General features: G+C 50.1%; 4 protein-coding genes across 4 annotated transcripts; all 4 read right to left on the reverse strand.

Moving 5' to 3' along the window:
* Nucleotides 1-335: 335 nt before the first annotated feature.
* Nucleotides 336-1,628, reverse strand: SMAC4_14034 (uncharacterized protein; the record flags this gene model as incomplete). Its single annotated transcript, XM_066091743.1, has 1 exon — nt 336-1,628. One exon carries the CDS (start codon nt 1,626-1,628, stop codon nt 336-338), a length of 1,293 nt encoding a protein of 430 aa, XP_065947622.1.
* A 2,726-nt stretch (nt 1,629-4,354) lies between these two features.
* Nucleotides 4,355-4,768, reverse strand: SMAC4_14035 (uncharacterized protein; the record flags this gene model as incomplete). Its single annotated transcript, XM_066091744.1, has 1 exon — nt 4,355-4,768. The coding sequence occupies one exon, from the start codon at nt 4,766-4,768 to the stop codon at nt 4,355-4,357; it is 414 nt and encodes a 137-aa protein (XP_065947623.1).
* Nucleotides 4,769-5,919: 1,151 nt separating this feature from the next.
* SMAC4_10069 (uncharacterized protein) lies at nt 5,920-7,385 on the reverse strand (the record flags this gene model as incomplete). The annotated part of the gene is made up of 6 exons (XM_066091035.1): nt 5,920-6,248; nt 6,360-6,805; nt 6,883-6,977; nt 7,058-7,084; nt 7,145-7,302; nt 7,356-7,385. The coding sequence occupies 5 exons, from the start codon at nt 7,383-7,385 to the stop codon at nt 6,468-6,470; spliced, it is 648 nt and encodes a 215-aa protein (XP_065947624.1). The 3' UTR covers nt 5,920-6,248; nt 6,360-6,467.
* An 855-nt stretch (nt 7,386-8,240) lies between these two features.
* On the reverse strand, nt 8,241-9,993 carry SMAC4_14036 (uncharacterized protein). Its single transcript, XM_066091745.1, has 6 exons — nt 9,807-9,993; nt 9,571-9,725; nt 9,443-9,484; nt 9,270-9,364; nt 8,617-9,062; nt 8,241-8,537 (listed from the first exon to the last, which is right to left on the reverse strand). The coding sequence occupies exons 1-6, from the start codon at nt 9,945-9,947 to the stop codon at nt 8,298-8,300; spliced, it is 1,119 nt and encodes a 372-aa protein (XP_065947625.1). The 5' UTR covers nt 9,948-9,993; the 3' UTR covers nt 8,241-8,297.
* Nucleotides 9,994-11,891: the final 1,898 nt, after the last annotated feature.

Genomic DNA, 11,891 nt, shown 5'->3' on the forward strand with positions numbered 1-11,891 from the left:
CTTATCCACGTCCAGCCATCTATCCCACAAGTTTCTGAATAGAAAGATGCCATTCATATCATCCGAAGCGTATGATGAATTGTGAACAGGGTGAACAACCACGAACGAATCAATGATGATGTATTGTGTAGAGTTCAGACTGTGTAAAAGTCTGGAGGTCTAAAACTAGGGCAAGGGAGGTCCCTGTGCGGTGGGGCCATGGCCAGAGGGAGCCATGGCTGGCCGCACGTGACACGGGACACCTCCAACACACCCCCGTAGACCGAAAGATTCTCTAATAGAGTCGAGATACTATTTACATGGTGTTTGTTTACATGATGGTGGTTCCCTTGTGTTCAAGTCCAGGGAACCTTCTGCTGGACAAGGCCAATCAACTTCACGAACTTTGCGTGCTTATCCGCCTTCAATGCCTTCGTCAATCCGTCTGCTGGCATATCCTCCCCGGCCAAATGGATCACGTTGATTGTCTTCATTTCCGCCTGCTGAATCAACCACTTGTATCGTATATCGATGTAGCGGTTACGAGCCGGCACGTTTACGTTGAGCACCCGGTTCCTGGCATTCTCGCTGTCTGTGTAAAGGATCTGGTTGGTGTTGACTCCAAGACCCAGGTCTTTCAACATGCTTCCAATCCATTCCAGCGACTTCGCTGTAGGGACCAAGTTCACGAACTCTGCCTCTGTCGTACTGGTTGTGACAAGGCTCTGCTTCTTAGATTTCCAGTGGATGGGACCGCAGGTAAGGAACACGACGTGCCCAGCTGTACTCTTTCTGTCTGGAATGTTGTCTGCAAAAGAGGCATCTGCATATGCCCTGAATTGCAGATCGAGGCGGCCAGCAGTCGGTGAGAAGCGTCCTCCCAGAACAATACCCAAATCTGAATGGCCAGTCAGGTAGCGATAAAGGTGTTTCATCACGGTAAGGTGACGATCGGTTGGCTTCGCATTACCCTCGCACAATTTGCTGACGGTGAACGTGATGTCCGGTCGGGTACCAGTGGATAAGTAGTTTAACGAGCCTGTGCTCTTGATGTAGGCTTTCTGCTGACCAGAAACTTCCCCACCCCCGTGGATTTTGAAGTCCGGAGGCCAGGGTGTCTTTGTCGGGTGAAGGTCTTGTCCTTTGGCGAGGCCTTTCGTGAACTTGTCAATCATTGTCTTGGTGTATCGTTCTTGTGAGATAAAGACGGTACGCTCAGTTCGATTTCTGACGATGTCAAAGCCTAAAAAGGTCCTAACTGGGCCCAGATGTTTGAGTTTGAACTTCTTTTCCAGGGTTCCTTTGATGTGGGTGATAATCTTGAGGTTGGCTGCTGCCAAGAGGAAGTCATCAACGTAAAGAACCATAATCGCACCCAGGGTATTGTTCACCAGGAGGCACAAATCTGCACCTATGGGTGTGAAGCCTAGTGCTTTCAGGACTGGCAGTAAGGTCTCAAACCAAAAAAGGGGGCTGCGTTTTAGTCCATATAGGGCTCGAACCAGCTGGCATACCCATGTGTGGCGATCCTCTTTTTCAAGACCAGTCGGTTGTTCAACGTAATACTTCTTGCCATCCTCAGGAATGAGGGCATTCAAGAAGGCGGTGTTGAAGTCGTATTGTTCGCACTCGAAATCGTTGATGGCCATAATGCAAAGGAAAAGTCTCACACTGACCGAGTTAGCGACGGCGGCGTAGATATCCTGTAGGTCCCATTTATTGTGTTCAAAGTTGCCGCAGACTACCCATCTCGCTCGAGCCAAATACTCCTTCAAGTCGATATTGTACTTCTCATCATAAACCCATTTACCGGGTAAAACGTGCATTTCCGGGGTTCGCTTCACCAAATAGTAGACTCCTGCATCCTCCAGGGCCTTGACTTGCTTTTCCATCGCTGGCAACCAGTATGATCTGTAGTTGGCCAGTTTGACAGCTTGGTTGTAGTTCTTGGGGATGGTACGGTCTATTTTAGCGCAAGCAAGGTCATAAAGCACCTCCATGGCTGTCAGGCAGTATTCGGGGATGCGAGTCACACGACTAGCTTCCGCGATGCCATGGAAGAAGGTGGGGAGTTCCGGGGTGGGATCAACAACGTTGTTGTTACTGTCAATGGCTCGCTGAACGTCGTACTTGAAGCCGGGTGGCTTGGCCACTGAGCGGCGAGGTCTGCCTTCGCTTACCTCTGGAGGTACTGCCGGAGCGGGTTCCTCAGAGGGTTGGCTTCCTTGTGCCTGCTCTGGCTCAGCTGGTTCATTTGCCGTGGTCTCTGGGTGTTGAGATTGTTCCATTGAAAGCGGGTCTGGAGATTTGGACAGCGGCCTTTGAGCTCGTTGTCTTTGAGCTGGTGTGGGGGTATCGAGCTGGAGTCTGGCGATCTCGAGGGACAAGTCGGGTTGTTTAGTCTTGATGGGGACAACGGTCTGGGGAGCAGGGGCTTCTTGATCTTGAGGGGAAGGGGTGGAACGAGACGTGTCTGCGGCACCAGCGTGCTCATCAGGAGTAGTGTCTCCTTCATCTGCAGTCTCAAACCCATCAGATGATTCATAAAACGCTCCTGGTATGGGATCCTCCTCGGCCAGGTTGTCGAGGTCAACAAAGTCCTCCTCTTGCTCCATAGATCGCATCGGTTTGTTGGGGGAGTCGGGAAGGAGTTCTGGAGATCTCGTGGCTTCTGGAGTAAGGTAGTGAGTTGGCGGGAGCTCGAGGACCATGTCCTTCTTCTCTGTAGTGGGGTTGAACTTGTCAGTGATCTGTTTAGATGGGGTTGGGGAATCTACCGGCGCGTGGGTTCCAGTAACGTTGATCCAGTACTGGATTCCACTGTCAGTGACATCTTTGATCTCCTGTATGGTTTGATCACTAAAGACAACGGCATGTTGTAGAGCTTCCTCCTCTGGGGATCCTGGTTGATTTGTCTCGACGAATTTCACGGCACTGGCTCGAATAATCTGGCCAGTTTCAGGGTCCCAGATCCAGTAGATACGGCCATAGGCGTCATCGTATCCGATTAGACGACCAGGACGGCTTCGTTCCTCAAACTTATCGCCTTTAGTACGTTTCTGGGGTTTGATGTAATAGTACGCGGTGCAGAAGTAGGTGCGTAGGTGCTTGATCCATGGCTTTATCTCGTCCTTGGGGTAACCAGGAATGGCTCTGCAGAGTAGCTCATGTGGGCTTTTGCCTTCTGGATTTGCCTTTGAGGGCATCAGATTCATTACGGTAACAACGCTTTGAACAACGAAGGACCAGAGATGGGGTGGAACGTTGAGGTCGATCATAAGGGCTCTGGAGCGCTCCATGATGATTGCTCCAGCTCTTTCTGATTTACCGTTCATCCATGGGGTGTGAGCAGTCGTCTTGTAGATCTGAACGCCTTCCTCGTTGGCCCATTTGTGTAGTTGACTGTTCTGAAACTCCTTGGTTGGAAGCCCCCATTCTGGTCCGCCGTCGAGTCCAACGACTTTGACTTTAAGACCTGTCTGGAGCTCAATCCATTTCTTGAACTGCTTCAGTTTAGTAGATGCCTCGCCCTTGGTTGTACAGAAGTCAACCCAGTGATGACCAGAGGCTTCACAAATGAAGTGGACACAGTATCGTTGTCCCAGATGGTTCGGGTGGTTGTGCTGAATGACGTCTCCACGGATAAACTGCACTGGAGTGATCGTTGTAACAGTATGCGCATGCTTGGGTATAGTATCAGTAGCCTTTGCGCGCATACAACCATCACAAAAGTGATCATGGGTATTGCTGAGGGTAATGGCAGCCTCTTGGCACGCCTTCATGACCTGCTCTCTTCCTGCGTGCATCATCCTCTTGTGCATAGTTGAATAGTTGATAGAAGCGAGCATGACGTCCTTAGTCTCGATTCTAGACTGGTTGAAGTTGAAGGGTTGAATTACTGGAAGGACTACCAGTCCATTGATGTAATCACATCGAATAGTGCACTTCTGGTTCTGGAGATGAATCTGGTTGGTCTTCATGTCCCAGATCAAGCCGCTTTCAAGCAGTGCCTTGGTTGATAGTAAGTTGGCTGGCGTCGAAGGAGAGTAGATGACGTCTTTGATACGGACTCGAATGTTGACTTTCTTGTTGGTTGGCATTGTTAACTCGACTTTGCCAATATGGTATGATAGGGTAACCGTGCCATCACCAATGGTGTGCTTGGCTGGTTCTGGTAAAGGTTGAAGGTCTGTAAACCATCTAACATGGTTGAAGATATTGGAGCCACAACCAGAGTCGTAGACTACCAATTCTTTCATGGGGTTTGTTGCCTCAGGAGCCTGTTGGACTTCAGCGATATCACACGTTGAATGCTGTAATTGATACTTTGCAGTTGAGTTACTGGAATCAACGTGATTAGATCTCGCTATGGGCTCTAATGAAAATCCTTCTTGAAGTGAGCAAAGGTATGGCCTCCAAAGCCAAAGTTGCCAAAGAGCAGGGCAGAGCCGGTGGTTCCAGGGGTGGCTAAGCTAGTGTTGGTCGCTCCAATTGCCGCGGTAGTGCCCGTGTTAGTAAAGTTGGCCTTTTTCTCGATAGCCTCCTTCTTCTTGCTCCAGTTGGCGGGAGCCTTGTCGGGATCACACCACCAACAATCAGCTGTGCGAGGGTTGCGATGATGACCGCAAGGGAAGTGTTTGAAGTCGTCACGCATGGACTGGCCGCAGTCCGAGCAGGTAACCTGCTTGTGGATCTTACGGTCCTTGTCGTTCTTGTTGATTGAATCCTTCTTATCGTTAGTGCTGGCAGTGGAGGTTGTCTTCTTGACTTGGACGGTAAGGTTAGTCATGCGAGCCTCTGTGTTGCCAAGGGTTGACAAATGAGAAAGGAGTTGAAGGGTAGTGAGCTTGTCTTTGGCCATCTCTGCCGCCCAGAACTTGGCATCGACAGTGTACTGGCGTTTGACCATGTTGTAGAGATTGAGGACTTCAACCTTCTCGTTGATTTTCAGACCACACTCAGCGACGCGCTTGCGCAGAAGATCATAGCGAACAAGGAAAGAGGCCATGGAATCGAAGTTGGCACGACGAAGGGAGGTGTACTCCTCGAGGATATCCGCGCGAGCCTCGTTGGTAACCTTGCCAACGGTCTTGCGAATAAGATCGTAGAGATACTTGGGGTCAGTGCTGTCTTGGTCCCAGCCATTGATACTGAGGGTAGTCGTAACCTTGTCATCCTTGAGGGTGGCTTGAATGATCTTCATAGCCTTGGCTCTGTCGGTACGCCAGATCTTGTGCTCATCGGGTTTCTTGACCTTGTCTGGCTCAGCGACGTCTTTGGTGACATACTCAAGAAGGTCGGCGCATGCAAGCTCACAACGCAAGGCGCGGTTCCAGTTGGCAACGTTGGATTCGCCCTTGAGGGGGATGAGGGAAGATATCTCGCCCATCGTGTAGTCGTTGTTAGTCATTGACGGAAGGAAAGGTAGAGGGGTGTTGGCCGGTGTACTTGACGGGCCGTGAATGGTTCTCAGGAAGTCGGTCGTCTTGGTTGACTCGACGACGATGACGAGACGTGGGGGGGAGTTCGATCGCAGTCGTGTAGCGATTGCTGAGATTGCTTGAATGAGGTCGGTCGCTTACGACGTCACTCGAGGGGTAGCCTGTCGGTCGCGATGCAACGTCGAGGTTGATTATCTGGGGGGTTGCCTTGTCGGTCGCGATGCAACGTCGAGGGCAATGCTGGGTTTCTGTCGGTCGCTAGCGACGTCGAGAAGGTGAAGGTATCGCTGATGCGATTAAGGATTGACGAAGATTGCGTCAAGAGGGCTCATAACCTGTGAACAGGGTGAACAACCACGAACGAATCAATGATGATGTATTGTGTAGAGTTCAGACTGTGTAAAAGTCTGGAGGTCTAAAACTAGGGCAAGGGAGGTCCCTGTGCGGTGGGGCCATGGCCAGAGGGAGCCATGGCTGGCCGCACGTGACACGGGACACCTCCAACATGAATCATGTTCCATTCCAACAGCCCATTTTTGAAGAACAACCAGCTCCGGTTGGTCATCTTGCTCAGCCGGAGCTCAAAGCTCAAGCATCGTACGGCTTCTGCGCGTACACCATGCGGTACGGGAAGTACCCATGTATCTTCAGGTTCTTGATCTCGGCCTTGAGGTGAGAACAGTAGGAGGAAATCTCCTCCTTAGTCCAACCCAGAACATTGCTGAAGATGAACTGGTTGGCGCCCTCAAGATCTTGATTCAAGACAGCGTAAAAGTAGAGACCGACATCTCTCAACTTCTTGTCTTTAGGCCATGGCGACAGAGGAACCTGAGTATTTTGTTTTGTTTGATCAGTCTCATGCCACATCTTTAAATGCATGTTCGGGCGGGTGACCATAGGTGCCTGTTTTGCTGAATCTGTGATGGACGCAACACTCACCGGGTAGGTCTTTTTCAAAATATTCACGAAGCCGGCCTCCTTCAAACCCTCTTCCTGAATATTCTGGTCGAAAACATCGAGCGGAGTCCCCAGTCGTCTTCCAGCTTCCTACCAGATCTTACCCCATTGGCCCATAGCCATATCCTTCTCTACTGTACCGTCGTCTGATAAAACAGTACCAGATGCATCTATATGCTCAATCCCACCGCCCGGTTTGCAACAGCGGTAGGCCTCCTTGTACAGGGTATGCCAGTCCTTGACCGTACCGGTGAGCCAGTGAATATGAACAAAGTCGAAGAAATTAGCATTGCATGTCCATTCCTTGTTATAATCGTCGACTTCGAACCGTAAGTTGGGAGGCACTCGGGTGGGTTGAATCAGGGATATGTCGGTGCCAATCACGCTGCAATCCAAATATTTATCGGCAAAATCGATTGCCCACAACCCTTCACGCCGCATCAGTTCCGACGTTTCCCACTTTTTGAATTGATTTCCTCCAAGGTAATGGAGCAAGCTGGCTTACCTGTGTCTGTGCCAAGGTCAAGAGCATTCTTGGGATCCTCCGTAATGGGCGCCTTGAAGAGATCGCCATCCAAGGCAATGGTCATCGTATGATGACTAGAAAAGAGAAAAAGTAAGCCAATGGTCGATCACTAGCACTTGTCAAGCCTTGTCTCACTCATAAGATATCCAGCAACTTGTTCTGCTTCTGATAATTGGGGCCCCTGGATCACATCGGTCGTTAGTTTTCAATGTCTTCTTCAAATTTCCAAGGTATCACTCACCAGTACGATGTATCGGTCACGGAATCACTGTGGTAAGTTCGGCCGTTGATGGTGCGATACTCGAGGATACTCGAGCTAATCGAAGCAGCCGAGCTCGCGGCATCGTTTCCCAATGTTGAATCCCAGTTGTTGTCCGCGTCATCCTCTTCTGGTAGATTCTGTAAGAGCAGATAAAATCTTGTGCATTAGCAACTCTGGCGCGACACTTGACTGAGAGGTGCAGCAAAGTCTCATGGAACATCAAGTTAACCGACGATTCAGATACCAAGGCAGGCACGACACACGAAAGGGCTCAAGGTGTTGGTCATTTGCTGTGCCAAACAAATGTCCACCATCTGGCAGATACATGCTTTTGACACATCTGCGTCATGCCTGCCTACCTAAATAGATACATGACATGCTTTTTGGCACCCCGCATGCCTGCCTACCCAAAGGGATCCAATCTCAAACAGATGCTATGAAGGAAAGACTTACCTGACCAGCTCAGTGGGTGCCAGGGAGGAGGCCAGTCGCGTCAGGCGCATTCTGGCCCAGGGGCGCAGGTGTGGGTGATCTTGGTGCAGCCAATGATTGCCTCACAGCAGCGGTTGAGGAAGAAGGACCAGGGCCAGGAGTGGGTGATTTGGGTGCCACCGATGACCTTCTCACAGTAGCAGGGGAAGCAGAACCAGGCGTGGGTGATGTCGCTGCTCTCGTTGGCGAAGAAGCTGGCTCGGATTCCGGCGGCGACCTAACACTGTCCGTCGGAGAACTCATGGTTGAATACCGTTTGCGAAGGCTTTTCTCATACGGGAGCCAAGTCTAGGCAAAAAGGATGGAAAGTCCAATATATGATTCGGGCGGCAGAGTCGTCCAATTTATGTCAACTGCTCCCGGAGACGTTACTACTGGTTCGTCAGCGTTCATTTCCATCCAGGTAAGGGGGCTTTAGCTACGTAGTACACGATTGGAGTCGCTTCCATCACATGTGCGGCACCTGGGGATCCAGTTGGTGTAACATCAACATCCCGAGTTTCGTTGTGAGTTAGGAGGGGAGGAGGGTCTAAGTGATGAAAAAAAAAAAAAAAGGGTTTCAACAAGACCACATATATTAGCCTATGACAGGGAAAAGGGATGAAGCTTGCTCCGACATGAATCCAACCGCCCCTCAATCTTAACTATCCAACGGCTTCTGCGAGTACACTGAGCGGAAGGCCATATACCCGTGATTGCTCGGATCCTTCAGTTCGGACTTCAAATGAGCAATGTAGGTGGAAATCTCCTCCTTCGCCCAGCCCATTACATTACTGAACATGAACTGGCTCAAGCCCTCAAGGTCTGTCGTCCAGGTTGCGTGGAAGTAAAGACCAACTTCCTTCATCTTCTTGTCACTGGACCAAGATGAGACCGGGATCTGGAAGAATAACTGGTCAGCTTTCATGTTTCCGGACCCAGGTTGGAAGAGTCTCGTAATAGGGATTGGCATAGCTTACGGGCAACTCCTTCTTCGTAATATTTACGAAACCAGCCTCCTTCATCCCGTTTTCCTGCAAATTAGCTGGAATAAGGTTGAATGGGTTTCCACTACGCCTTCCAGCTTCTTGCCAAATTTTACTCCACTGGTTCATGGCACTGTCCTCAGTAACGGAATTGTCTTCGGAAAAGATGTCGCCAGAAGAATCAACGTGTTCAATCCAGCCACCTGGTTTCAGGCACCGATAAGCCTCCTTATACACCGCAGTCCAGTCTTTAACAGAACCAGAAAGCCAGCGAATATGGACGAAATCGAAATAGTTGTCCGTATAGGTCCATTCCTTGGAAGCGTCATCGATTTCGAAGCGGAGGTTAGGGGGCACCCAGCTGGGTTGAATAGGCGAAATGTCTGTACCAGTTACACTGCAGTTGGGAAACTTGTCGGCCATATCAATGGCCCACAATCCTATACTCGAATTAGCATCATACACTCACTAGAAAATATTGCTGGAAGATCATATCAACTGTGAGCGCATCTGTTCTGGCATTGGTGCCTGTGCAGTAACAGAAGCCTTTTTGGGGTGGCAGAAAATGAAAGCTTTAGGTCGGGGATGGGGGAGCTTCGCTCTGCATTACTGCCGGAACGAACACGGCCTATATCAAAGGAACTTACCGGTGCCTGTGCCAATATCAAGGATGTTCTTTGGATCTTCTGTAATAGGAGCCGAGTAAAGCTCGCCGTCCAAGAGAAGAGTGATCGTGTGATGGCTAATGATGAAGCAGAAACATGAGTACATCTATACAATGTGCGGTGTTTAATAATGGCAGGAATTATGGTGAACTCACAAAATATCCAATGTCTCATTTGCCTTCTCATCGTTTGGAGCCCTGCATGACAAGAGGCGCATTAACTCCATGAAATTTCAATGTGGCGGGAGCTTGGTTTTCATCAACATGTTCTCAGCAAGACTCACCAATACTCTCCGTCTGTCACACTGTCACTGTGATAGGTACGGCCATTAATCATCCGATACTTCAGGATGCTTGAACTGATCGATGCAGTAGAGCTCTCGACATTGCTCCCCAAAGTTGAGTCCCAGTCATTCTCTGGATCCTCCTCCGGGAGTCCCTGTAAGACGTAGGACAATTGCGTTAGGAAAACGTTGAAAAAACTTTGACTATCGACCCCTGGACCGGTCAAGATACGTACCATATCAGCCCAATGGGCTCCAGACAGAAGGCCAGGCACTGCAGTACCTGGAGACGCGGGACCAGGTGTAGGAGATTTTGCCGTGACCGGAGATGCAGGATCAGGTGTCGGCGACTGAGCCTTTTGCGCCGGGGAACTCATGATCGAATTCGCGATGTCTTCAATCTGGAAATTGAGAATGGGTGAAGAAGATGGAACGGTCAATATGCAACTCGGATGCCAGAGCCATTCGCTTTTATGGAAGGCTACCTCTACCAGTGCCAGATCACTCGCCTCCTGGCAGTTCAACCCTGGTTTGTTTGTTAGCGTGGATCCTACACTACGACCTCCTTTGACAGCGGAGAAACACAGGATTCCGGAACTCTCACTGGCCCAAACCACCAGAAACCACCAGGGTGACGAACAATACCCGGCTCAGACCATTGCTCGTATTCCACAAAAAAAACCAGAACTTCTGCACGGAATGCTGCCATGTCAATGTGACAGCGGGTGCATGCTACCCCTCATGGAGCAGTCAACCGCTTCGATAGTCTCTAGGGCGGACGTTGGTACTGCCAATCCGTTCATATGAGACGATAGGAAGCAATGATGGGGAAAATGCATGATTGGTGGCTGGAAGAAAACAAAGGCACATGTTGCCAATCCAGGTCCACTAGACATGGAGATTCAAGTTGGACTCGGGGCGCTCTTTCCACTTCACAAGCTCCCAAAAACCACAGGAGCGATGATTGAGAAACGGTTGATTGGCGGCTTGGTTGACAAGGAAGAACGGCGGGCCAGACCAGGATCAAATATCTTGCCTAGGTACTGGCCTGGGTCTTGCAGCTGGGTTGGCTCCGAAATTTGAAACTTCTCAACCCGAGTCTCAAGTGGAAAGCCCTACCCTCCTCTACCTGCCTTCCTTCCTTTCCTAGACATCGCACTTCCCTTTTTGTCCACAGAAAGAACCAGCCACTCCACTCCCTCCAGACTCTCGAAAAACAGCCAAGTGCCCTGGCTCAGTGAAGAAGCGCTTCTTGAGGTACTCGTCTGGGCTAGAAACGCCGCTTAAACCAAACACTGGCCACCAACAGGGCATAAATTGCTCGCCATCGAAGAGAAGGGTCGCCAAACGGTGACTGTTGAGAGGAGGAGTAAGCGGACATTTTATACAGATAGAAGAATATATAGTCAACTTACAAGATGTCCAACATTTCATTAGCCTTGTCATCGTTAGATGCCCATTATTCTCCATCTGTCACGCTATCGCTGTGGTAGGTCTGACCCTCAGTGGTGCGGTATTTGAGAATACTCGAACTAATCGAGGCAGTCGAGCTTTCGACATCGCTTCCTAGGGTTGAATCTGTGTCGTTATCGGGAAGTTGCTACCACAGGGAGAGTACGTGGGTTAGCAACCAGCTCATTAAATTGACCGAAAGTCACAAGATAAGTTATGAAGCAGAACGAACTTAATGACCCCAGTGAGCTCCAGGCAGAAGACCCTCCGTTTGAGGGGTCGAGGACGCAGGGCCAGGAGTAGATGAGTTTCCTTCCCCCGTTGGAGAACTCATGGTCGGATATGCGGTGTCCTCTTCGGAAAGTGTCTGAGTAAGAAGATGAAGCAATGCAACTGAGTGGCACATCAGGTGCGAGAGCCGCACAGTGTAAGGGAGTTGTCATACATACTGACCACTGAGCCAAGCCGCCAAACGCCCAAACATTGAAGCTCCATCAAGGTGACAGAACAGATGCCAACTTTGTCCCCCCTATAGTTGACAGAAGAGCGACTGTACCATCCCCCTTCTTGCCTTAGGGACAGTCCATTTATCCCTGAGCCATTTGTTATTATTCTTCTCGCTATGTGCAAGGGTTCTGTGCCCTTTTGGAGTTATCTCGACTCACTAAAGGGCGGCCACCTACGCCAAAATCCACTCAGCGTGCATAAGATGCCAGCAGGGTCGCAGCACTATGCTGAGACCCGGCGCCATCTGACCAGTGAGAAGCAAAACCGTTTGAACCCAATTGTCTGCCCATCATGAACTTCGCGAAATGCATGCTTTTGATGGCCAGTTGTTCATCGCTTGCTGACAGTGACCAGATTGGTTG

The sequence above is a fragment of the Sordaria macrospora genome, chromosome 6 (assembly GCF_033870435.1).
Source record: "Sordaria macrospora chromosome 6, complete sequence".
Classification (NCBI taxonomy): Eukaryota; Fungi; Ascomycota; class Sordariomycetes; order Sordariales; family Sordariaceae; genus Sordaria; species Sordaria macrospora.

Coding starts and splice junctions, on each gene's coding strand:
- SMAC4_14036 (XM_066091745.1), bottom strand. CDS start 9,947: ATGAGTTCCCCGGCGCAAAAGGCTCAGTCGCCGACACCTGATCCTGCA. Junction 9,365..9,442: donor AATGAGACATTGGATATTTT/GTGAGTTCACCA, acceptor CTTCATCATTAG/CCATCACACGATCACTCTTC. Junction 9,063..9,269: donor TGATATTGGCACAGGCACCG/GTAAGTTCCTTT, acceptor ATTCGAGTATAG/GATTGTGGGCCATTGATATG.